The sequence below is a fragment of the Nicotiana tomentosiformis genome, chromosome 7 (assembly GCF_000390325.3).
Source record: "Nicotiana tomentosiformis chromosome 7, ASM39032v3, whole genome shotgun sequence".
Taxonomy (NCBI): Eukaryota; Viridiplantae; Streptophyta; class Magnoliopsida; order Solanales; family Solanaceae; genus Nicotiana; species Nicotiana tomentosiformis.
In genome coordinates, this window is record NC_090818.1 from 68,739,767 (window position 1) to 68,766,948 (window position 27,182).

Here is a 27,182-nt window from a genome sequence, read left to right on the forward strand (position 1 = left end):
ATATCGTTCAAAGTCTATTTGTTTGCAGGAATTTTAAAATGTCTTATACCCATGTATAGGGTTGCGATGAATGAAAGGCCAATCTCTTACACTTGTGAAAATATGGACAAATCAAAAGAAGAGTGCTGATAGAGAAACTGGTTCTTAAGTTCTTCTTCAAAAAGGAAAAATTTTATTAAGTTGAGCATGTTCGAATATGAATATGTTTTGATGATTGACAAACTGTAATCAACTATATTAAAAGAACAAGATTTCTTAGACAGGATACTATACTACTAAACTGGTGAGCAGATGTAATATGAAAATAACAAGAGAACCATGTTCATAGAAGGAAAACGTCAAATGCTAATTAGACACGTGAAGATTGAATATGTGTATAAGTTGGATTCCAAAAAAAAAGTCACTTCGTGCATAACAAGGAAAGATCTTGGTTGGAGGAATCCATATACTAAAAGAACTTTTACAAATAAGAAATAACTTGCATGGAAGGAAAAGGTTGAGGTGGTGGAAAGAAATAAGGAAACCAAATTAAGGTAGGAGAGTATTTCTTTAATCGAAATATTTTAGATTTTGGAGTATTAATTGGAGAAGGATTTTGGCTACCCTCATGCCTACATAAAGAGACCTATTGATGCCGCCTACAACTAATGTTATTCACACAAATCAAGGATTCATTGTTGGCAATAGCATCTAGGGCAAGAAGGTGCTCTCAAATCATTAAAGCTGCTCAACTAAAGAACATATTCAAGAAGACGTAGCTGCCAGTTCTTTAGTTGTTAGGTTGAGTATGTTGTTCGTGAAATTTTAAAGTATTTGCTTTTGAGAAGGGTAATCATAGGTTAGCAATAAAATATTAAAAAATTTGTTTCGCTTTCTAAACTAGAGTTAGTTTGGATCGATGCAATTAGGTTGATTGTCGGGGTAGGGTACTAGAATTAGTCTCCTTGGTTATTGAGTTATAATCTAAAATAGCTCTTTGGAGTTAGTGAAGTTTGATGGAAAATATTACGATGGTAGCTCGTGGTTTTTACTCCATTGAGCAAGAAGGTTTTCCACATAAAAATTATTATGTTCTTATATTCCACACTTTACTAGCTATTTGTGTCTGTTCCGGGTACATCAAAGAACTTGGTTCTTTGATTTATGAAAATCTGTAAGACACAATTTATGTCCCCCTTCTTGTGTCATGGTGCAACCCTAAAAGAACAGATTCATTCGAGATGGATAACGTTAGAGGCTTGTTACATGGGATGAGTTTATAACCCACTTTTCTTATCCGCAAAAATTGGCTGATCTAGAAGTAAATGAGAAGATATCATAAACATGAATGTAACTAATGAATATCCATTTGACCATCATTCTTCAATTTCTTTTCTTATGATCAATATAATTTTGTGAATTTTGTTATTAGGAATTTTCAGGAAAATGCACAGAAGGATTCTATTGAAGAATGCAAAATGAAACTAGGGATCATTCTGCACAGTTATTTTACCACTTGAGATGAGGCCAAGAAAGAAAAAGGCAAGCACGATATGCAAACAAAGAAATATTTTGTGTTGTACTTAGCCAAATGAGCTCCAAAAAAAATAAACCCAATAAGCATAGAAAAAGAATATTTCGAAATTAGGAGTGGAGTTCACAAGCTCTAGCGGTAGGAAAAAAAAATGAGGAGAGCTCCAATACCTCCTTTTGTTGTAAATTGTGTGTCATCATGGCACGTGACACAATTTCAGTGTGAAGTAGAGAATATGTTGTTATGAATGTGTGTGTGTGTGTGTTTTGTCTTTTGAGCGTTTTAGAATTTTTTTTCTGAAAAAAATATTAAAAACAATTTTAGTTGCTTTAATTCATAGCATAACTTCATCTAATTTACTTCTTTATATCTCCTATTCAACTATTTGCTATGATCATAATTTTTTGAATCCAGCTCCTCTTAAAACTATTTGTTGTTTTCTTCTAGCAAATGCGCTAGCTAAAACTTGGTCAGATATGAAAAAAAAATAGACTTAGGAAAGACATATTTGATTAAGTACCATTCATAAGTTGTACAAGTATTTTTCTAAACTCATACTTGCTTATTGGTGATTGAAAATTTAAAATCACAATATTTGTTAACTCGAAGTGCATTATAGTCGGCTTATATTGCCTAATTCTCCTATTTATTTGAACATCTAGAACTTATCTTGATTATACTTTGAGGTGAAATTCTTAGTAGATTTTTGAGTTGGAAAATGAAAGTGGATATTCCTTATTGAATCATGGCCTAAATTGACATACCTTGATGATTTTTATCCGGATTACTCCTATTAAGCCTAAATGAATTATTCCTTATTTTGTAAGTAGCCGAACATTTAGCCTTAGCTTGTATAAACGAAAAACAAGAACCATGGGGTTGAGGGCTAGTTCATTTGGTTTGCTCCCTGCTCCACAATTGAGGTGGAAGTTTTAAACCCAATCAATACCGCAGCCTTATAGGAAGATGATTCAGTATTTGTAAATCCCAGAATAACTCATAGAACCAAAGAGTTAAAGATTTACTGCAAAGATGAAGTTCGAATCACTAGTAAAATGGAGACATTAATGTAATAGTCACACGTTCGTATTAGATAACTAGTCAATTTCGCGTATGTTTTGTTTTATGCTTGTATGTGTTTTGTTATTATCGGTTCGGGAGCTATCATGCTATTGAATTCCATCATCCAACAACTTTACACAGAAGTTGGCTGCTGCTAGCTTCTCGCCATTTTTTGTTGGTGATCTAGGAACCATTCCAGTGACGCTTTGCTCCCAATTTAACAGAATTCAAGCTTTTCTGAGGATCCTTACTATTTGGAGAAATGGGTGGCAAATAACAGAGTAGAAATAGATTTATAAGAAGGAGCCATTAACTAAGTTCACCAATTACAGCAATTCTTCCCCCAAGATTGATTACATAAGCTTGTATAGGTTGTTCTTCCTATATATCAAAAACTCACCTTCAAGGTAACTAAGCAGATCGAATAAAGATTTTTCAGTGACCCCGTTGAAGTGCTCCAAAAGATCAGAAAGGGCGACCTGCATATTTATCTTGTTATCCTACATTGTCCTTCCATCAACAAGGAATATGAAAACTTAAGATTTCAATGTCACTACGAAGGACCAGTACTTACCCCATCATCAAAGTTCTTGAGCCAGCTCAATATGGATTCTTCTGTGGCATCCAGAGTCCTAAAACTTTTGACTTCTGCTGCTTCGACCCTTTGGCGTTTTGTAGGAATGAGCAAATCACCTTCACTGGATGCAGCTTCTTTCCTGTTCGTCTCAGTCAGGAGATGAGATTCTGCTCCTTCAGTCTTCCCAGGAGAAGCACCCCTTGTACCAGTGACAACAGGTGCTTCAACTAAGCCATCATCTCCCTGCACGTCAGATGGAATGTTCTGTAGTATTTCTGATATTTCATTCAAACATTCATCTCCATTGCAACTTTGCTCATAATTGGATGAAAATACTTCAGCTGATACTCCTGCCTCTTGCATCGTCAAGTATGCCTTTATCTGACCATAACTTACCTGCTTGTCAAGAACAATTATTTAGCTTCCACAATATGGTTGGCATGCAACCCCACATACCTCAGCTATAAAGAATGCACTACAATTACAAATAATCTATAATATGAGTGATTTCAACGTAGACCTCACCTCTTCTGGTAACTCAGTTTTGATGGGCTTCAATTTTTCCTTACCAACTTTTGAGACAGCATTCTGGATGCTCAAGAATGTCTCTCTTGTCAGCCCAGTCTCCTCACAAAACCTGGTCCAATTCATTTTGTATCCCTCTCGTGCAGCTTCGAGTATATACTCTAGCACAGTTTGTTCCTTTATCGCTGCTGCTCTACCAGGAAAATTCTACATGGAAAAGAATATGTAAGAATTGTAACAGACAAGCTGGAGTTGCATTCAATAAATCCTAATAATGACTCACAGCAATTTCTTTGAACGTAAGACCATCCTCATGCCACATCTTCCATGCTTCAAATTTTGCTGGTGTTAATTTTTTACTGCTTGGAACCGTGACAATCTTACTGGGAACAGAGGTTTGACTGCTTGAATCCCCATCCAAAGAAAGATTGCAAGCTTCTGATAGACGCTTAATGCTTTGAAGAAAATTATCCCCATACAGTTTTATGAAATGCTGCAACAGAATTGAGAAATCAACTCCAGCAACACCAAACAGTCAGATAACAATAGCGTGCACCAAAAGAAACAGATGCAAAATCAGTTATAACATTCAGGAATCAAAGTAGAGTCTAACATAAGATAATCCTTTGCAGGATGCGTGGTTCCAGCAATAAAGATGGCACCAAAAATAAAGCAGAAAGGTGAATCATGGATCAACCTCCTGATATGGTGCAACCGGGAAAGAGAACAAACACAAAAAGTAGGCATCTGAGCACGAAAATTATAGAAAGGAGCTTACACAGAGTTTGACAAGTGACGTAATACGAACATCACAAAGTTAAACAAGGCCCTTAAATTACCAGGGTTATCTCACACATTTTGCAAAACTTCCCATTATACTGAATGCATAATTCCTTGGAGTTTCTGGTATGCGTCAACCAGTAAAGCAACAGTTACAAGTATTTAGATACCAGTATTCAACTACTAAGTATACCTGGTTTACACCATCTATATTAGCTAGTCTTGCTTTTGTAGAAGGCCTGGTCAAGCTTATCCTTTTCAATGTTTGGTCTCCACAGACTGCATACCTGGAAGTGACAACTGGACAAATAAATTTGTATCTCACTCTTATCTATCCAAGACAAATACTTTCATAATATACATGTAGCAGCCTTTGTAATTCAAATATCATGTGGGTACTTGTCAAGGCAAAATTCCACAAGAATGAGCTGTGTACTATATTATGTACTTACGGAGCAGTTCCAGTAGCTCTGGCAAGCTTAATTCTCTCTTCTACAAGCATTTTGTACAATTGCGTTTCAGCCTGAACAATTCACAAGGAAAAGAGATATATTAGTGTGGGCACCACTCGATTTAACCATACAGAAGTCAAGTTTTGGAAGTTGAAATGTCTGAGCCAAACATTTGGATAGCCTGTGAAATTATGGATATGCACTTTTATGTGGATTATACATTGTTTCAAGTTCGAGTTCAATTCTGATGTGTAAGGAGTTTCAAGCATTATATGAAGTTCAGTAAGTAGCTAAGATGTACATGAAGCATATTAGAACATCCCAGCAGCTACGGCCAGCTGAGGATGTTTGATAATTGAGTTCTGCCATTTTGCATAAGCAAGAGAACTCTGAGGCAGAGAACTAAGATCTGGAGGGGTTAATTAAGTTCTTTACTGCATAAAGTTGGCAAATGTAGGATTTTAAGTAAGCAGTTTCAGCCAAGTGCTAAACAGAACTGCAATTGTAACCGGCAATGGAGGCGATGTCGGACTTGAAAGGCAGATCTGCCTGCAACTCCTAAGGCCACACTTTTTTCTTAAATGATTGGACAAAACAACCTCATTTTGTGTCAACTTTTTCTAAATTTAAAAAAGAAACACGAATTACAAAATAAAAACTGTTAAATTTTAGATCGAGTCGTTGATTGTCTCTTCAATGAATGCGAACACTCTGATTTATTGGCAATTTTTGTTAATTGGGTGCTCTTTGAGAGGTCAAACTTAATTTAATACAAAAATAATTCAACAATTCCGTTAACTTTAACAAAAGTTTTACTACTTTAACAATTTATCTAGTTAATTTAAACCAATTTTACTTTGAACAGATTTAACATTTCATTGATTCGTCATTAATTTTACTTAAACCCAAAAAACCTGTTTAATTTATCTAATCATTTATCAAAATCTAACAATTTATTATACTCTTATAATTCTAATTGTTTATTAAACTCCAACAAATTTAATGAACTTATAAGCTTTTATTGTTTGTGAGCACCAAACTTATAATACATAAAGTACAGTCTTAAAAGAATGAGACTAAGATCTTTGTTTAATTACTTATTCATAAACAAAAACATGCTCAAAAGAATAAGAATAATATCTCTGTTGGATTACTCATTAAACTACCATGCCTTTAGATAGAGTAAAAACAGTCATGCCTTTAACTATAGCATTACAAAAGCCCACCATCCCTATTGTTAAAAGCTCTTTAAAAGCTTTTAATCCAAACATACTTACATTAAATGGGGTAAAGTAAAGAGGAGTCTTCCCCAATTACTGTGTCTCCAATTCCTATTGCAAAATGCATGTGCCTCTAGGACAGTTATATCCATCATCTATTTCTAAAATGGCCTAAAAGAACAAATGGGGAATGGAGTGACTCACTCCTATCTCTCCTAGAGAATAAATCAGCTTAATTAGTGGAGCTGACGCTCGTTAATGTATTAACAGGTTCAATTTATGCTACAAAACATAATAGAATGTAATTTACACCTATATAGAGACACATTTTGACGAAGCATGTTTGGGTGAACCCTAACCCTCTTGCATCAAGGAGGTTCTGCCCCTGATTCCATATTGGATAGAAGAACCAGTATATAATTCCTTTCAGGACTTGGAAGACACTAATACGAAGAAAAGAATAGTGATGATGCAACAATTGGGATTATATGAATCACACAATTGGTGACTGAAGAAAAGGAAAAAAGAAAGAGCACATACTTGTGAAACTCCAAGTTCCTTTGAAGCCAAGCCATCGATTTCACTCACTTCATTGGGTGTATCTCTATTTTTCTCATCAAGATCCATTTCAGGAGTCTCCGGCAAAAACAGTGGAGGTTGATGATCAGGGCTACTTGATCTTAGAAACTGCAAACCCTTTTCACTGACACTGATGCATGAATTTTTAATATTCTGTCATTCATTTGTAGATACACAGCAAGATGTCTAAAAGGATTTAAAGAGAGGATCCACAGTTGACGGAAGTATAATATGAAAATGTTAAAAAAATCCTAGTAGAAGCCAACAGACATATAAGGGAAGTATCTACCTCACAGTTTTGTACATATCTTTGAAGGTTTCTACCAAATAATCTGCAACAAGGCACATTTTTTGTTAAAATCCCTTACAATTCAAAGTTGATGAAAGAAAAAGGCCTTACACTTAATACTTAGCACTATCTCACAAGGAAAAGGAGCAACTGTTCGAAAGAATATATACGCTGAAACCTATGACCATCCATCCAGTATAGATACACTGAAGTCTAGTGGTATGGGGCGCAGCTTGTGATGTGTGGGTTAGGGGCACGTCAAGGATTCGGTCTACCACAGACAAAAGCCTGGTATTTAAGTGAAGAAGGGTAGATGGGCATATTATCCACTAAGTTCGAAACCGTGCTCCACCGGCCCTCAAGGTATTTCTAGGTTATCAAAAGAGCACCCATAAAAAGATTCAGGTGTAAATCATGTCTCACGCTTTCTTGCAAATCTCCCTTCTTTTTTTCCTTGATAACCGAGAAATCTCCGAGGAGCAATTGGCGCATGGTTTGGACTCGGCAGATAATGGGTCCGCCTTTACAATTCTCCAATGAAAAAATCAGACTCTTGTCTGCAGCAGGTTTCGTACTCGTGACATGTGCCTAACCCACTCATCACAAGTTGCGCTCTTATCACTAGACCAAACCTAGGAGCTTGCCAATTTCTCTTTTTCTGACACTATAATCCCATGGATCAGGTAAATGCTATAGATTTCGTTGATTCCAGATGCTTTATCTTCTTTCTTCTAACAGTTCAGAGATCCGGAAGAAAGAGACTCTGAGGTATATCAACTGCATTTAAAAGCATGACTGATAACAGTTGCTCATACATACCACGTGAAATCAATTGGTAAGCCAGTCCCTTCCACCAATTTGCAGATAACTCCTTCCCAAGACCATGAAATGGAAGCTTATCAAACTGAGCGTCAACAATTTTCTTGGTCTGTCATTCAGAAAGGGTTAGTACAAGGAGCTTGGTGTCTTAGGCGCTCAACTAAAGATGAACCAGTAATTCTACAGACAACTTTTAAACATTCAACTATACGCAATAAGGATTTCTGTTGACAAAATGAACGATGTTGACACCCTTATATCTGAAGTTCAGCACCTGATTCTTAATAAAGGGATACCAAGCTTTTTTACACACCTTAAAACAAAAGGTCAAACTCATCTTAATTTAGCCCATAACAGATATCAACTGGAAATATTTAAAGTGAGTTTGTATTATCTGAAAGAAGCTTCAAAAACTTGGAAGTACATCTCCACATAAAGAATATGATATTGCATCCCGTTTTGTCTGACCTACATTATATTTTAACCGTCTCAAATAGATGGACCCCTTTTAAATTTGTTGCCTTAGAGAATCGTTTTTGTTTAATTTGTTTGGAAGGTGGGAGATAGCAGAGTGAGTATCGAACATTGCACCTCAAGGATGCAAGCTAGAATCTCTACTAGTGGGCTCTCAATTAATTCTCCTGTTTACAAGAATTCAAATCAACATTGTTAACACTTGATTATATTATTTGACATTAATTGGGCATCATTATTCTTTTTTTTATGAAAAAATCACTATTTTGTATCTTCCAAATGCTTTTTAATATTAACTTCAGAAATGCTGATACGATTACAAACTTTGTTGATACCATAACCAAATATAAGATTCATCATTCATTCATTTCTTCTCCACTCAAAAAAAGGTCTCACCATTGGGGAGACAGGAGTATTCAAGAATTCAGTTAGTGTTAAACAATAATTAAAACATATTCTTTTATTTACGATTTTAATGAGAGCTTACTCGAGATCCACGAAGAATGCTTATGGGCAGATTCAAGCCCCAACGGCCTCCACATGACTGAATACAGGCCATAAGAAGAAATGCTTCTCGGGACAAGTCCTTTTCCTTCATTGAGCTAGTGCAAATATCACAGTTACCTGGAAACAGCATACAGATTCATTTCACTCTCTTTAAGTAATTGCTCGTACCTCTTCCCCAAGTATAGAAACCCAGAAATGTTATCAACCAGTCTATTTAAGAAGCCCATAGCATAAGACCCATAGAACATTTTAAAACAAAAATATTTTGTCCCATTCAGTTCTTTTTCTTCTTTAAAGTGTGTCGGAGATTAGTCAATGTTGTAGAATCAGACACTAATTTTGTGCAACAATGCTCTGACCTCTAAAATGTGAAATCAGACAAAACAAAATCCATGTCCTAGATGCTTTGCGCTCTAAGTTGACACAATGTTAAAACTCTATTGTAAGATCCCAATTACGTAAACAAGACTTCCTTCTATGCCAGTAACAGATGACTATTCTTGATTTTGTGTTGGTAACCAATAATAATGGCACAAAATCAAGTCAAACATAAACATCTTGAAAAAATACCAAGATATTCTCAGGAAAAGAGAGATTTTGATAGAGATCATACCACAATCATCATGGGCATACTCATCCGCAAAGTAATCCAACAAATATTTTCGTCTACAAGTTGACAGCATGCAGTAATGTTGTGCAGCAGAAAATGCTTCCATAATAGCTTTTCTTTGAGCTGCCTGGCCAGTAGTCACAAATACCAGGATGTTCAACAGAACTAAAGAGACAAATGCAATATATGGTCCATTTTGGAACCAGGATGAAGAGCAACATACTGAACGAGCTTCTGCAGAGTAGAAATCAGCTTTTGCGAAGTCACTTCTTGTGTAGTAAAGCCAGCAAACTGAAGGAATACCATCTCTGCCGCATCGTCCACTTTCCTGGTAGTAAGACTCCAGACTCTTTGGGCAGCCGTAGTGTATCACATACCTTATGTTTGGTTTATCTATACCCATGCCAAAAGCAACAGTTGCAACCATGACATAGAATTCATCTCTGATAAATGACCTGCAATAAGAAATGTATCCCATACTTCACTCATGAGGCCATAACCAAACACTAATGACACAAGAACAACTAATAAGCACAGCAAAAGAAAGGCAGATAAATTGGTTGATGTGACAGACTTAGAAAGGCCAATTAATTGCCTGTGCTAGCTTCAAAAGCAGAAGAGCTAAATGAAGAAGGATGAAACCTATGAGCCTCCTCACGTGCTTTATTAGCCATTTGCCCATGGTAGATTCCGGCTTTGATTCCTGCCTCATGAAGTGATTTGAAGATCTACAAAAACCATGATAATGGTATCATACGTCAAGTCACTAGGTCCTAGTGACATTGAATCACTAGTAAAGCATGATGCACTGTTACGATATCATGAGAATGGCAACGCATCCATTTGACTTGATACTATCACGCAACAAGGACCAACAGTCTGTTGAAATCATCAGAACCTAGCAGACTAGCACGTGGAGAGACAGAATAAAGGAAAAAGGGAAACTACTAGACAGGAGGAGAAATAAAGTTCAGCATTTTCTCAACTGAAACAAACTATAAGTTCCAAGCAAGCCAAACTTCATGCATCTAACCACAAAACCTTGGAGAAGGAAGACATTGAAATAAAAAGCACAAGGCACTAATATTTGAAATACTTTCTACTCATTAATAGGTGTATTAAATCAGATCCACCGGTAACGTCCTAGTGGACAGGACAGAGGTGAGATGTGACCTCTTCAGTGTCTTTGACAGTTGTACAATATATTATTGTTGAATTTGCGTTATCCACATATTTAGAGATCTCCTCCACCAGCTGATCAACAAATTGAGAACTACGACTAAAAGATTTGACTCCATAGAAAAGATTTTTGCGATCAAATGAGCCAATAGCAACATGAGGGTCTTTCATCTGCAAGGAGTTCATAATGTCACTCCGAACTCTGAAAAGTAAGAAAAGAATAAAATTATTCGTCCAAAGCTTCTAAGATCTAAATAAAGAGAAGAAAAAACTAAGACAAACAAAGTGGACTGTCAGCTTATATATACAAGTCTAACAAAGCTATGGTGCACATTCAATTTTATTATTACCCAGTAATATCAAGACTTAAGCACCCCATGGCCCATGCTATGAGAGACGTGAATAAATTCTTGACAAGGATTAGAAGTTGCAAATAGTTTAACAAAAAACATAGATAGCATAAACCTGATCGAGCTTAACTTACAACAGAAGCTGCATAATACACAAGCATGCTTGTAAAATAAGAACAATTAGTCAAGAGACAGCAAAAGTTAACATAATTCAATTGACTGTTAGATACAAGAGTACCGTGGTAAAGGATATAATTAAGGCTGATATCTCAGAATAAAGCAAGCTAACAGTTGAGCTTGAATATCAATTTTCCTTTTATCACTGGGAAACGACCAACTCACCCTAATAAATGTCCCTCTAAAATGCAGTTGTTTATAACATCAAACACTGGAATCCCAACCAAAAAGTAGGAATTAAAATATTAAACAGTGTTTGGTAGAAAGTTTACTGAGTGGTCCAGATACTAACAAGCAGCAAGAAACAAAATTATGAGATGGAATAAGATGTAGAGAAAGAAACTATATCCAGTTAGATCCTGTCCACCATGTTTCTGAAGCAGAATATGTCCCCGAAAAATTAATAGAAAAGAAGAAACTGCAGAAGTTGGGAAAGCAAAAGTAAAAAAACAAATTACACAACTTGAAAAAGTATATACTTTTCTGTAGCAGTTGCTGTTAAGCCAACAAATGGAACATTCAAAAGAACATTACGCAGCTTGTCTAACTGTTTATACTCCACCCTGCAGGAGAAAAGGAAGTTTCATGAGACAATAGGAAAAAGGGCAAAGAAATATCATTTACAAGGCAGAAGCAGATTAATACTACAAGAGAGAACTAAAATGTCCAAGCAATATTGGATTGAAAGAGCAAAGAAATAATGAAGAACCATACCCTTCAAGGCAGAAGTAGACTCCACAAGGAAGAACAAAAATATCTTGATGGAATGATGCTATAAATACACTATTACTAACATCTTTCTTCATGCTTGTAGAATTCAATATTCATCTGAAACTTTCAAGCTAGAGCTACAAGAACCAAAGATGAAGGTACATTCAATTCTCAATCCACTTAAAGAATAGTGCATACATTTGTAGAGAATGCACTTCAAGGAATTGAGGTCCACTGATTAGTGCAAAATTATAACCTTAACCACCATGTGTGCTGCTTGTACCTTTTCAAGTTTTCCTATCTTACACAACCACATATCCGTCTTAACACTTGCATTTTTGCGATATTCATCATGTGGGTATTTGGGTCTAAGAAGGTTCATCATTTGCTGCCACATAACATTGTTTGATGAAGACTGCCACATAACATTGTTGGTCTCAATACCACTTTATACGACTTGCCTTTCACTTTGTTAGGTATTATTTTTCAAACAGTAAAGAGAAATTTCATTAAGCAACAGCACTAAGATGCAAAACAAACAAAGTGAAATTCCTTCTAACAGTGAAAGGAACCAATAAAATCTATCAGTATTCAGCCTCCTGTACATATTCCTATACACACCAAAAATACAACAAAAATATACAATTCTTTTTTTGATAAGGTAAATAATTTTATTAACAATTGGGGACTAACCCCGTATACAAGCTGTATACAAAAAAAAGAGAACCTACACCAAAATATAGTTCTCAACAAAGGAGATCCAATCCTCTACAATTAGTCCTGATCTTAAGCATGGAGTAAGCACTTCCTTCAGAATACCTCTGGTTTATCTTTTTCCACATTGTCCCCCAAATGCATACAGAGATGGTGTTCCATATTATCTTCCCCGAGCTTTACTCTGACCTCTTTAGCCTTAGCAATCTATCAGTTCCATTGTTGTTCCAGGCATAGTCCAAGTCATCCCCGGTGTGCTTAGGAAAAAGGACCATAACTGGCTTGCTTTACAGCAGTGCAAATTACATGGTTAATGCTTTCACACTCTTCTCATAGGTAGCATCGATTGCACAGCTGGACTCCTCTCTTCTGGAGGTTCTCTTGGGAAAAGTGCACTTGATGAGACACCATCCAAGAGACAAGTCACTTCCAGAGGTGCTTCAGATTTCCAGAACTTCTTCCACCTTGCTGCATTGTACTGTCCATCCCTTTTTGTAAGACATAGGAAGCAAGTCTTAAACAGTAAACATCCCCTTTCCTTGTTCCTTCCACACAAGAGTCTTCTGCATCAGAGTAGCTCTTTGCACTCTTCTAGAGTCTTAAGAAAACACTGCTACTTTCTAGTTCCAAGTTGTTCAAGTTTCTTCTGAACCTCACATTGTATCCTTTTACATTGCATTGAGATTAATTTGTATTTACTCACCAGATTGTAAAGCTGATGAAATTGCTCCTTCATGGGGGTATGCCCGATCAAGTCGTCATGAAAGAAGGATAATCTTCTATCACCTATTCACAAGGAAATTTCTTCTCACTGGTAATTTATATAGAAGTTACACATACTGATAAAGAAAAAGGAAATTCTTCTGTCATTTCCAATTTTAAAACCCACTATTTTCTCAAAATTAGGCCACATGACCATAATATTTTTCCAGCAGCCCAACCTATAAGTTCCTGCGGGTGCTTGGGTCCACCATTCTCCTTGCTTTCCATATTTCTCTTTAATCAAACATATCCATAAGGCATCCTCTTTATTAAACCTCCATAGCCACTTCTTTAGTAAGCTTCTATTTTGGAGTCTCATATTCTTTATGCCCAGTCTTCCTAGTCTTTACCCATCATAGTAATTTCCCATTTCACCAAGAAGTAAGATTTCACTTTGTTAGGTATCTCTTTCTAACGCATAGCACTCCATCAACAGTAACACTGCTGCAATTTAAGTAATAAGATTTTAATTCTATATTACAACTTCATTCTTCATCTATCATTCAATTATCCAGTCAAACTGAGTCTGAATATTTGAACTGTCTACATTTAGGCACTGCAATCGCATTCTCACTTCACCTACATCCCTCTTGGGAAATGGGGACTATACTTCCAGTATTATGTCTTACTCCTGCTTCTCATAAAATCATTACACTCTAGAGTGTTTCTCCATATGGAGACACTTAAATGAACATCTAACCAAGAAGCAAAACTGGATCCCAAGCGATTCAACTACCACTGTTTCACATTTTTCAGCTCGGAAGAATTGCACAACTCAGAAAATATAATCTTGAAATTTATTGATCTTCAGCCACTGCTATCAGTACCTCTAAACTTGGTCTTTTTTTCCTTGAAGCAGCATAGCCATACACGCACAAGATACTCAAATAATACAGTTGCTAATAACCATGGAAGATGGACCAAAGAATCCGTGAACAATTCAAATGTCAAAATGCAAGGATAATGTGGTGCAATCTGACCTGAAATCGTGACCCCATTCTGAAATGCAGTGTGCTTCATCAACAGCCAACAGACACATCCCAGCTTTCAACAATCTTGACCAGAAACTGCAGCACGTTCCAAAGTAAGGGTGGAACTCATTCATATGTAAAAGAAGCTAAACCCATTGGAAAAAACATCTTAAGATTCTTAACTTGAAAATCATCATTACTGCCAGGATAAAAACCTCGCTAAGTGAATGACAGAAAACAACAAAAACATCAACAAAAGTAGTAAACAGTAGTCAGTGTAAAACCTAGACTAACTGTTTACTGAAAGTTCCAGTGTTTTTCACATGAGCCAAATTGGGCCATCTAAAGACTGAAGTGAGAATACATGCAGCAGGTGAACGTGAAATTGAAGGAATCCATCAACAACAGTGGAGCCTAACCAGTTATACACAACAATCCTCTTGCCCGCAACTTGATATAAGAACTCATGCTAGGAGCAGAAATAATCTTGAGATATATATAAAAAACTTTCAAGTTTTTTATATCGAAAAACCATTTGGTTTTGATGAACTTCTTCAGCAAGATATTAGCTAAATCACTGGACTCAGCAATGCTACAGAAGTTATAAGAGTAAATAAGAACTTCCTTTAGGTATTCATGGAGCTTTTTCACTTAGACATACGTGTTTCTAGATTACACACCTGTTAGGAAGCGCACAAGCCTTTTCCGGAGTCATATACAGAACGTCATAGTGACCCAACTCAGCATTTGTCTGCACCCCACGATCAGTCTGAGCACTTGAAAGATAGTCAGCTTTAATCCCCCTTTGTTTCAATGCCATCACCTACACCAGGACAGAGTATCTTCACGACATCTTTTTTATGCTACGAGAAAAAAGCATACGACACTAGGTTTTTTACCTGATCTTGCATCAAAGAAATGAGAGGACTTATAACTAAAGCAGTCTTTTCGGAGATCAATGGGGGAACCTGATAGCTTAAATCAACAATTCAAGTAAAAAGGTCAGCCCATGTGTGTGAGCGTGTGTGTATGCGTGTGTGTGTGTTTGTGGGATGTTTAAATATTGACAAAAGGTTAAAGCATACCACAGTGACTTGCCACTACCGGTGGCCATTACCACCAAACAGTCCTTTCCATCTAAAATTTTCTCTATAATCTCCTTCTGATAAGGTCGAAACTCTGTGTACCCAAAATATTTCTACACACATTGGAAAATGGAAATTCCATCAAGTCACGTACGTAGAAACGCACAAATACTAATAACAAAACTAAAAAGTAACACATTTTTGTGGGTAGAACTAAAAAACTTCAGACAGAATTTAAAGCTGAAATCAGGAAATCAAAGATAGATTAATGAAGGGAAAAGGGGAAAATAGATGAAAAATGAGAAATTGAAGAAAAACCTTAAGAATCGAATGCATTTCTTTGTTTGCCGATATCGTCGGAGGCCCTAAGAAGAAGAGGAAGAAAACGAATCGTCGTGAACTTCCTCACTGGGATTTTTCACTTTACGGGTTAACTGGGAATATTTGCTATATGTACCCCGAACTCCGAAGTCTGAGCTTGGGCCTTCTCTTTTCGCGCCATTTCTTTGAGCAATTATAGAGTGCCACATACGGAGCAATTAATTAGTCTTGGAATAGTCCAAAATTACAATCTATCCCCCTTTCCTACGTAGGAATGAAAACTCATAATACTCCATTATTTATGGTTCAAAATTGTGAACTCAGTCTTGATTATTGAACTGTCGTGATACGAAGAAATCTCTTCGAATGGTGACTAAAGTCTTAGCTGGGAATAATACATCTGCAAGAGTAGTAAGTAGTTTTATCGGAGGGGAAATAATTAATTTGTTATTTATTCATAGAGCTATAACCAGATTTTTTTACTAAGTAAATAAATAGAAAAACTTCAAATGACACTAAACACACTCTACTTGTTCTCTATCAAACTAAACGTGAACATTGCTTCTTTTGTGAAATATGTGAAAAACACGAGGTACCACCAGTTACTCTGTTAATAATTGAAACTAAAAAGAAAAAATAGTTATATAAGAGCATAAAAATGGCTCTCGTGTAACTTTGGTGTATTATTATTGTAGACATCTTAAAAAAACATTGTTACAAAAATAAAATGGCACTCCTTCTATTCCAATTAGAATAACGCGATTGAAAGTATAAGGATCAAGATATCTTAAATTTTTAATTCTGGTAAAAATATGAGATCATGGAATCCTCAGGATAATTGAAGGGCTTGTAACCCTAAACCCCAATTCTGCAGTGGTATCACAAAAGGGCTATCACTGTTAGATTTGTGGTATAGCGTTCAGCTATAGCAAACAAATTTGAGTACAGGAGAAAACCACAACAGCTTCAGTTATATCAGTAAAATTCCCTACTCAGATGGGAATATCTTACTGCTAACACCAGAATGTAATCATATACTAGTTTATAATATCCAAATGTTACATCCATGGAATAGTTAGTGATCAATAAAGCACTTAGGCAACAGCTGGATTCTAAAGACAATAATAAGATGATATATTATGCCTCTTCACTAGAGAAGTTTTCTGTATTCAGCTGCCTCTTCAGCCATCTCCTCAATGCTTCTGTCTTTCCTTTCTTTGTCCAAATCAAGCGATTGCTTCATCTCCTTCTCCTTCACATCCAGCTGCATGAATAATGCAAAAGATTAGTACCGGCTTTACATCCAGCCAACTAAGTATTAGTAATCAGTAGCAGATATTTGAATCCTACAGCATCATAAATCTCATCATTCTTTTCAAAGTCACCACTTTTACGTGGGATGATGTGAATATGAACATGAGGAACTGTCTGCCCCGCCTGGGGTCCATCCTGAGATATTAACAGAAGCAAAGAACTTAGGACCAGCTTCTCAACCAGTAAAATAAGCCAAAGGAAACAAATAATAATAAAACAAGAACATAAATGAAAGTATACATAACTCCATCACAAAGAAAATCTGGCTATCCTTTTTACATTGTACAGAAATGCCAAGAATACTTTATAAATATCAAATTCTGCATTCAGCTGTCTTTTTCAAAAATCCGAGCATATCAGGTTTTACAATAATATCATTAATGATAACAACTAAACCTATAACAACTCTGCCTTCTTACTTGGATTGCAAATGTAAGAGAGGATGCCTTGTGGTAGGACTCAAGTTGCTTGCCCACTTTTTGTGCTGTAAGCCACAAGTCGCTAGTTTCATCAGCAGTAAGATCAGCAAAGCGCTTTGCTTCGCGTCTTGGGCAAACAAGCACATGTACATCTCGTTAAGTAGACCAAATATGATGCTTCAGATTTTGAATGCCACTCCATAATCCATAATACTCCAAGGAAAAGAAAAACAAAAGAATACAAGCAGATTTTCAAGAAACTAATAGATGTAGAGTGTGCCAAGCCCAAAGGCCAATAAAGCACAAAATTGAACCTATTAATTGGTGGGAGAAAACTTATGTTGCAGTTATCACAAAAGATTGGAATAAGAATCATCCCCAACAGACATAACATCTTTGTTAACTGTTTATTAATATATATTTCAAGAATTATAAACCTCATAATGACGGTCAATTAAAAATTTATTAACTGCATTGGAAGATGAGTTTGTGAGAGGAATCATTCAGACCACAGCCAATAACGCTATCTTGTCTGGTTACAAACTTTCATGGTCCAGTCATGGGAATCAACTCTTCTGTATTACATAAATTAATAATCGTCAGATGCCACTTGTCCTTAAAAACTAACAAAGTTCAAATTTATTATTATGTCTCCATACTTTTGGATATCATAGCTAACTTTTATCGGATGTTTTTTCTGCATCTGAGAGTATGTGATGTATAAGCTAGCACAACTAAAAGAGAAGATGGGTAAAGACCCAAACCAAGTTAAGTGTATTAAGATAATTGCCAACAATTTTTTGACGGATAATTGCAAGATCAATGAGTGATGAAAATGACATTGCAATCAATTGCTCAACACAAATCACAACGATAAAATCGCATATGTTCATATATCCATGACAGAAACCTTAGCTATATTGATAGAATTAGATCTATGAAAGTAAAGTACTATGAATGTTATGAGGGTTAGCCTCCATAAGAAGAATGTAAGTGAAGTGAGATCAGAAGGGACTATGGTATACAGGTGCAGACAATTCAAATATTTAGGCTCAGTCTTCCAGGAGGATGGCATGATAGATAGAAATGTAATGCATAAAACTAAAAAACAAAGATAGTTGAAATGGAGGGATGACAGGGTAGCGCTTAAAGATTGGAAGACACCCACTAAAGTGAAAGTCAAATACTATATAATGGCTGTGAAACTAGTAATGTTATATGTAGTGAATGTTGGTCCTTTAAACCTTAACATACCCGCAAGACATGCAAATGTTAAGATGGATGGTTATATACAGGATATGGCAAGATTAGAAATGACCACACACAGAGGATATACTATAAGTAGCAGTGAAAATAAAATAAGCGGTTACTTGACATGGTTTATCTTCACATGCAATGGTCCATATGTACCAATGATATAACAATTGAAAGTGATAAAAGTGAACAAGGAAGACCTCAAATCATATCAAGGAAAGCTGTCCGAAAAAAGATCTAGATCTCTCGGACTCAATGCAGACTTACAAAGAACAAAACAAAAGAAGCAAAAAATGCTTAGTTGCTGCAACACTTAGATTCTTATTTTTATTTTTTATAAGGTAAGGTAGTTTTATTGATATAATAGTACTGAGAAGCTACCAGCACAAAAGATGACAAGCAGGCTCCCTGCTATGTTACATCTTTAGAGAATCCAAACTTGTTGTTACACTTACATTAGGATCGATATTTGTCATGAGTTTTTTTATTATGATAGGAGACTTGTATTTTCATGCATGGATAAGCGTAAGCTTTAAAAATCACTACAGAAATTTAATTTAAAAATAGAGAACCAATAATTTTTTAAAAAAAATAAACTTTTTATTTTCCTTAAAAGTTAGATTACTTAGTATTTAAAAAAATGAATCAAATAGAACAGAATAGACACTGAGGATTTGATTGAGCCTAGTTGGTTGATTAATTGAGTGATCGCAAGTAGCATTGCATTACCATTTAAAAGAGTACTGGACTTTCTAAACTGATCCTCAGAGGTATACTTTATTTGAAGATATACACCAAAGTCCCAAATACATGTACTTCTGGAGTTAAAACCACATTTAAGTACAGACTACAGAGGGATCATACTAAAAGTAAATTGAGGACATAAAGCACCATATTTCAGCTTCCTCTGTATCATCACAAGTAAGCGACTATATTCACATTAGAAAATATTTAATGAATCTCCAACAACCATTCGATTACAGTCTGGAAAAGGATATGACCTGCACGGCAAAATAAGAGTGCTCAATAGATGGTACTCATGTGACATCGGAAAATGATGGCATACAAATAAACCAATACTAAAGTGATTTTCTTTTACGATACATGAGAAATATGAATAATGATCACAAAATACAAGGGACTATAAGAAGGATATACAAAAACAGAAGTATGCACTCCGAAACTGATACTTAAGGACAATGTTATCAAAGGCACGCTTTCAGTGTGCTTAAGCCCTGAAGCGAGGCTCAAAATATATTGAGCGCTTCGCCTCGCTTAGCGGGCGCTTCAGTGTTGTCATCAAGGCATACTTTTCCTTCCCAATGAGCGTAATCTTGAAGAGGCGACACTAAACAATTGATATTTCACTTTCTCGTAACTTTTCCTTAATTTCTAAAAATATTTGGTATTCATACTATAGATATTAGTCTTGGACTACACATACATATTTGTAGTTTTTCTTCATTTGCGCCTTTCTTCATTAAAAGCCCACGCTTTATTTTCGCTTTGCGCTTAAAGCCCCAACAGACCTTGGAGCTTTTTTGCGCTTTTCGCCTTTGATAACACTGCTTAAGGAAGTAGCACAAAAGAGAAGCACTCGGCAGAGAAAACATTGAACAGTGTTTGTTATAAATTTTGTTGGAGAAGAATCTTGTATGAAGAATGCAGAATCAGGATAGAGTTTCCATAGTTTCCACATTTTAAGAAGTTTGGTTCTGACAAATTACCAGATGAACACAGTAGAAGTGCTGCAAGCCAGACCTTAGTCTAGAGTAGCAGCTAAGTATAGGATCAAGCACTTATATATGACAGTGTTCATTTTCCTAGTATAATGCTGGTTATTTGCTTTTAAGCAACAAAAGGTTGCCCAGCAGTTAGTTTCGTGCTTGAAGTATGAAGAATCGCATGTGTCTAGGATGAATAAGCAAAACCCTATAAAAATGTAGTTTTCTCTCCTGTCTTTTTTACTGTCAAAGCTTGCTCTACAATTTTCCAACCATCCAAATGAATGGTGTTAATTGTTATGTGTATTGAGTACAGCTCCTGGATGCATCACTCCTTGTATCAAGGGTTAAAGTTTCAGTCAAAAATAACAGGTATCCTAGATTACAAATTAAAAAATACCAGAAATCTAATTTAAGATCAGTGGAGAAAGAAAGTAAGAGAAGATGATCTTTACTAGCATATGCAATTTTTCAGGTAAAGACATAAATAAGAATTACCAGGAAGAAGGGGACGGAGGTTGACCAAGGCATAGGACAAATCAGTGGAGTAGAAGACTTCTTTTTTGTCAATCTTGTATGGCCCAAACATATAAGAATCAGCCTCCATCTGGGTTTAAATTTGAAGAAAAAGACATGAGTGCAACAATGATGTGTGCCTGGGGAAACAGATTGATGAGTGAAAGAAAAAAAGAAAGGAAGGTGGGATTTGACATACCTTGGAATGGGAATGACTGATTGAAGAAAAGACTCGCGCTAAGTGGAAGAAATGATTAGTGGGTGTGAAGGCGGACTGAAATTGAATGCCTCCAATGAAATTTGACAATGGAGTGAAGTTATGTGATGAAACAAAAGACAGTAGCTTTAACATGTTTAGGTTTGTATTCTGGAATTTGGAGCGGGTAGTACACTAGCACCATCCCCCGTGAATGGGTTTATTTAACTTAAGTTTACTTGCAGAAAAATCAAACACATATTTTGTATGATGCCTCATATATTCTATTTATAATAATTATAATTATAATATAGAAATTAAATATTTGCTAAAATAATATCCTCTAAATCTCGTTATTATTTAATTTGCATATCATAATCCCCACATAATAATCTTAATATAACTTGTTTGCAGACTAAATAGCCCTTAAATTAGTATATTTTTAATGCTGAGCAAAAATAGCCACTACTCTATTAAAATTAATACGAAAAAATATTTTTACTCTTTATTCGTGAGTGTTGTGTGAATATTAAGGACATCCTTAATATTTACACTGCACACATGAAGTTAAAGATGTCATGTTCTTTAATATTTACATTGCACACATGAAGTTAAGGACATCATGTCTTTAACATTTACACTGTACATATGAAGTTAAGGACATGAGATCCTAAAGTTTAACAACTGAAGGCGCAAATACAAGTTAAGGACATTATGTCTTTAACATTTACACTGCACATATGAAGTTAAGGACGTCATGTCCTTAACATTTACACCGAACATATGAAATTAAGGACATGATGTCCTAAAGTTTAACAACGAAAGGTGCAAATACAGGACACTTTGTCCTTAATATTTACACAACATTCATGAAATTAAGGACACCATGTCCTTAATATTTACACAACACTCATGTCACATGGATATTTTTGTTCGGACGGATAAAAATTTATTAAGCACTGACTAAAAAATAAATACATTTTAAACAATAGCTAAAGAATAAAGACATCTCTAATTAGTGGTTAACTGTGCACTTTATGGTGAGACAGGGGAATTAAAAAGTTATAGGGATAGTAATATTTGAACTACACCTAGTATGTGCAAGATTTATACCGATGATTCCCCATTGGGTGGTTTGATCTTATGGTTTGTGTATATTTCTACTTCTTCTATTTTGGTTTTTACACCCCATGTCTAATTTTCTTTTGATCTTCAAGAATTACATGGGAAGTGAAAAGGTTATAAAGCCAAGCTTTAAAAATAACAACTTATTTTGCTATTTTTTGTCAAATAAAGTTTAAAAAAAATATATTCAGATAATAATAGTTTGTATTTAACCAACTTAAAAATTAGTTTTCTAGAATTATTAAAATAATTTATGTTTAGTCAAATGCTCTCAAAAGTATTTCTGAGCGTTAAATTACGAGAAAAGAACAGTTATAAAGCCAAACTTTGAAAGAACAACTTATTTTAGCAAGTATTTTTTGTCAAATAGAGTTTTTTGAAAAAATACATTTAGATAATAACAGTTTGTGTTTGACCAACTTAGAGAAGTAATTTTTGAGAATTACTAAAATAATTTGTGTTTATTCAAATCCTTTTGAAAGTGCTTTTAGCATAAAAAGACATGTAAAGACTAACTTTACAATAATTATTATTTAAACAGATAATTCTTTTGAAAATCTATTATGATAAATTTAATTAAATCGTATATCAATTTTATCTAATTAAAGTGCAAAAAGTAAAAACACATAATAGAGAGAGTAGCATAATGTGTTGTCGATAATGCATTAGGTTAGTTTTTGTCCGCATAGTTAGAATAGTTTGGTAAATATAAGATTTCAGCACTTAAATACTGGTGACGGCAAAGGTCTCTAGAGTTAAAATATGCATTAAAATAATACACTGATGCAGTACATAATAGCGGCGTTATGACTTTGGCAAGAGATCTATTGTCGATAATGCATTAGGTTAGTTTTTGTCCGCATAGTTAGAATAGTTTGATAAATATAAGATTTCAGCACTGAAACACTGGTGATGGCAAAGGTCTCTAGAGTTAAAATATGCATAAAAATAACACATTGATGCAGTACATAATGGCGGGGTCATGACTTTGGCAAGAGATGTGTTGTCGATAATGCATTAGGTTAGTTTTTGTCTGCATAGTTAGAATAGTTTGGTAAATATAAGATTTTAGTACTTAAACACTAGTAACGGCAAAGGTCTCTAGAGTTAAAATATGCATAAAAATAACACACCAATGCAATACATAATGGCGGCGTCATGACTGGAATTAGGGGTTGTCACCAGTGTCCTACATCATTACCCTTGTCAAATGAATCTTTAATTCGGGCTATAGGTTATGCGCCACACAAGGCACCAACAACACAATCTCAAACCCATGTCCCTGTGGGGTATCGCAAATGAATAGGAAATAACATAAGGAAAGGCAACAATCAAAATAGGTCATCAAATTAATATGCACGTCTTTGCGAGGGACTAATTCAACAATTATCCTCAAAGTATAATTTAAACAAAATATATGTCACAAGTGAGACATGAAAAACTACAATGTAAGTTTAGAGCCTTGACGTGTGACAAAATTATATAATGAGTCTTTGGGATACAACTCGACTAAATAACAGACTAAATCAAGTAGGAACTACCAGGACAAAACATAATTGAGGCTCACCACTAAAAATAAAAAATAATAGTGACATGCATTGATTTATCCACATCGAGTTACGTGGACAACTCCTCTTGTTATGAGTGATTGATTTGAAGATTGAGAATGTCATAGATATGCCTAGCTTTTGTAACTTTTCAACTCTTTTTACTTCTCCAATATCTTTTTTCCTATTCCTTCTTGGCCTTCCAGGCATTTTTGTCTTGGCAGGTGGCTCAACCTTTTGATTATCAGTTTCTAGCTATATTTTTACAATTGAAATAGGTTGAATAAAGTATGAGCATGCCTTCAAATATATCTCTTCCATGCACCATCTTGAGATTTCCTCTGATGGCATCCTGTCTCAAGTAATACTTTACTGCTATATCATGTGTATATGGGATCCCCTTTTAAGTCCCAGGATTTGTAATTGTAATATACATCTGCCAACTGTACAATTTAATGTCCCTTCTAACACTTCAAATTATTCATCCTCATTCTAATCTATTGTGACTAGCATTGATTTATCCATTACCATAATTGTCACTGTAGATATTTCATCCGCCCACATTTTGTTGGGATTTTAAGCTTGTGTAGCTTAAAGAGGGTGAATCAGAAATGGAGGAAAAATGAAATATTTGAGTTTCCCTTGGGAAAGGGACATTGTCCCATATCGGAGGAAGAAAAGGCTTTTGATGGGTATATATATAATTGCTCTTCTTCTGGCTCTTAAAGAGTTAAGAAAAAGGCAAGCCTCGCGCCGTCGTCGCTCGCTCGGCTTCGGCTTCGGCTTCGGCTAATTAATTAACGAAAAATTCAATCCGGACGGGTTGCAAACCTTTTTAGAAACAATGCCAGCAACTCTATAAATAGAGTTTGAATCCCAGAATCTTTCTTTACGAAATTTTCTAAGCTTCTTCTTCTTCTTCTTCTTCTGCACAAAAATTCCAGTGTGTTTTACAGCCTTCGAGTGGCTCGCTGTTCACTAGCGTTTTGGTACCAACACTCCGGTGAGTTAAAATCGTTCTATCCTGGGAGGATATATTCCAGTACCTCGGGTATTTGAGGGGAATAATTTCCTTAAGGACACACTGTGTATTCAGTGGGCTCGATTTATTCCTATGCTGTTTTTTTATTTTTCAGAATCTATTTTGTTAAACAAGTATTACTAACTTTCTGTTTTGTTTTTTCAGAAAGTTTAATTGTTTATTACAGCAATACAGAAATATAACCTTCTTAAGGAATTTTTTTTTTTTTATATTCTGTATTTTGTTTGTGGAGATTAAAACCTGTGTGATTTTCTACTCCTTCTGAATTTTACTATTCTGATTTGAAGATATAAAAAACTTCATCAGAGTATTGAAATTCATAAAACGATTTGAAGAACATAAAAACTTCATCGTTTTTCTGTGAAACAGTATAAAAAACTTCGGTTTTATTTATTATACATACTGTTTTTGTTAATAACAGTATTGTTTACTGTTCTGATTTTGCCATTAATTGAACTCTTCTGTTATTTACAGTGAGAAATGAAAATTGATAATGGAAATTCTTCTGTGACTATTGCGGCAACGACGATAGCCTCGTCAAACCGGACTGTTGTTCCACCGGCAAAGAAACCGAAAAAATTTTCCGGAGCCAACTTTAAAGGATGGCAGCAAAGGGTGTTCTTCTGGATTACCACACTTGGTATGTAGAAATTCACTAGTGAAGAACCTCCAGTGCCTGCTGCGGACATGCCGGACAACGAGAAATTCATGATTGTTGAGGCGTGGAAGCAGGCAGATTTTCTTTGCAAAGGCTATATCTTATGCGCTTTAGAGGATGACTTGTACAATGTGTACAGTGCGATGAATACTTCGAAATAATTATGGGACGCACTTGAGAAGAAGTACAAGACTGAAGATGCATGCTTGAAGAAGTTCGTGGTTGCCAAGTTTCTAGACTATAAAATGATAGACAGTAAAACTGTTGGAACCCAAGTTCAGGAGCTTCAACTTATTTTTCATGACCTTATTGCTGAAGGTATAGTCGTGAATGAAGCATTTCAAGTGACTCCAATGATTGAAAAATTGCCTCCTTCATGGAGAGATTTCAAGAACTATCTTAAGCACAAGCGCAAAGAAATGAAGTTGGAAGATCTTGTGATTCGTCTCAAGATTGAGGAAGACAACAAAACAGCCGAGAAGAAGTCTCGTGGAAATTCAACGATCATGGGAGCTAATATCGTTGAGGAGACTGCTCCAAAAAGTAAGAAGAGAAAGAGGTCTTCTGGACAGACTAAGGAGCAGAACAAAAAGAAATTCAAGGGCAGCTGCTACAATTGTGGAAAAACCGGTCACAAAGCCCCTGATTGCCGTCTCCCGAAAAAGTATAAGAAGAAGGGACATGCCAACATAGTGGAGAAGAATGATGACATTGATGATCTGTGTGCAATGCTTTCGGAATGCAACCTAGTTAGAAATCCGAAGGAGTGGTGGATTGACTTTGGAGCCACTCGACATGTTTGTGCTGTCAAGGAAGCATTTGCGACTTACTCTACTGCTGGTCCCGAAGAAGAGCTTTCCATGGGAAATACTGCAACAACCAAGATTGAAGGTTATGGGAAGATATTCCTGAAGATGACTTCTGGCAAGGTGTTAATGCTCAACAACATTCTTCATGTTCCTACTATTAGGAAGAATTTAGTTTCTACTTCTTTGCTTGTTAAGAATGGATTCAAATGTGTATTTGTTTCTGATAAAGTTGTTGTAAGCAAGAATGAAATGTATGTTGGAAAGGGCTACCTCACAGAGGGCCTCTTCAAACTAAATGTAATGGTTGTTGACTGTATGAATAAAATTGTAGCTTCTTCTTATTTATTGGAGTCAAATAATTTATAGCATATTCGTTTAGGACATGTCAATTACAAAACCTTGCGGAAGTTAATTAATTTAGAAGTATTGCCTAAATTCGAGTGTAATAAATCAAAATGTCAAATATGTGTTAAGTCTAAGTTTGTAAAACATCCTTATAAGTCTATTGAAAGGAATTCAAATCATTTAGACTTAATTCATACTGACATTTGTGATATGAAGTCGACACCATCTCGAGGTGGGAAAAAGTATTTTATTACTTTTATTGACGACTGCACTCGATATTGTTATGTTTATTTGCTTAATAGTAAGGATGAAGCAATTGAATCATTTAAGCAATACAAGAATGAAGTGGAGAATCAATTGAATAAAAAGATCAAAATGATTAGAAGTGATCGGGGTGGAGAATATGAATTTCCATTTGCAGAAATATGTTCGAAATATGGAATTGTCCATCAAACTACAGCACCTTACATACCTCAATCCACTGGAATTGCAGAAATAAAAAATCGGACATTAAAGGAAATGATGAATTCTTTATTAATAAGTTTCGGATTACCGT

The 27,182-nt window shown here is 35.4% G+C and overlaps 2 protein-coding genes across 4 annotated transcripts; both read right to left on the reverse strand.

Annotated features, from left to right (window-relative positions):
- Positions 1-2,842: 2,842 nt before the first annotated feature.
- On the reverse strand, positions 2,843-16,080 carry LOC104119820 (uncharacterized). Of its 2 annotated transcripts, XM_009631412.4 has the most exons (20): positions 15,675-16,080; positions 15,357-15,469; positions 15,171-15,246; positions 14,952-15,094; positions 14,281-14,367; positions 11,593-11,676; positions 10,581-10,788; positions 10,050-10,135; positions 9,631-9,862; positions 9,411-9,534; positions 8,778-8,914; positions 7,817-7,925; positions 6,998-7,040; positions 6,670-6,838; positions 4,910-4,980; positions 4,651-4,744; positions 3,961-4,170; positions 3,678-3,884; positions 3,150-3,548; positions 2,843-3,054 (listed from the first exon to the last, which is right to left on the reverse strand). In XM_009631412.4, the coding sequence occupies exons 1-20, from the start codon at positions 15,690-15,692 to the stop codon at positions 2,929-2,931; spliced, it is 2,736 nt and encodes a 911-aa protein (XP_009629707.1). In that variant the 5' UTR covers positions 15,693-16,080; the 3' UTR covers positions 2,843-2,928. The 2 variants fall into 2 exon arrangements, with proteins under 2 accessions (XP_009629707.1, XP_009629708.1); XM_009631413.3 differs by lacking the exon at positions 15,675-16,080 and having other exon boundaries at positions 15,171-15,239.
- Positions 16,081-16,620: 540 nt separating this feature from the next.
- On the reverse strand, positions 16,621-21,326 carry LOC104119819 (bifunctional bis(5'-adenosyl)-triphosphatase/adenylylsulfatase FHIT). 2 transcript variants are annotated; one of them, XM_018778917.3, is made up of 5 exons: positions 21,104-21,323; positions 20,885-20,995; positions 17,411-17,557; positions 17,028-17,126; positions 16,621-16,941 (listed from the first exon to the last, which is right to left on the reverse strand). In XM_018778917.3, exons 1-5 carry the CDS (start codon positions 21,254-21,256, stop codon positions 16,828-16,830), a joined length of 624 nt encoding a protein of 207 aa, XP_018634433.1. In that variant the 5' UTR covers positions 21,257-21,323; the 3' UTR covers positions 16,621-16,827. The 2 variants fall into 2 exon arrangements, with proteins under 2 accessions (XP_018634433.1, XP_018634434.1); XM_018778918.3 differs by lacking the exon at positions 17,028-17,126 and having other exon boundaries at positions 21,104-21,326.
- Positions 21,327-27,182: the final 5,856 nt, after the last annotated feature.

Bases quoted from the DNA above. Each gene is read 5' to 3' on its own strand.
- LOC104119820 (XM_009631412.4), bottom strand. The intron at 10,789-11,592 runs GTATATACTTTT...CTTACTTTTCAG, and splicing joins ACAGCAACTGCTACAGAAAA to AGTTCGGAGTGACATTATGA. The intron at 7,041-7,816 runs GTATGTATGAGC...GCCTTGTTGCAG, and splicing joins TTACCAATTGATTTCACGTG to ATTATTTGGTAGAAACCTTC.
- LOC104119819 (XM_018778917.3), bottom strand. From the start codon at position 21,256: ATGTTAAAGCTACTGTCTTTTGTTTCATCACATAACTTCACTCCATTG. The intron at 17,558-20,884 runs AATTCTTATTTA...TAACGAGATGTA, and splicing joins TCCGTCCCCTTCTTCCTGGT to CATGTGCTTGTTTGCCCAAG. The intron at 16,942-17,027 runs GTAGGATTCAAA...TTATTCATGCAG, and splicing joins ATGATGAGATTTATGATGCT to CTGGATGTGAAGGAGAAGGA.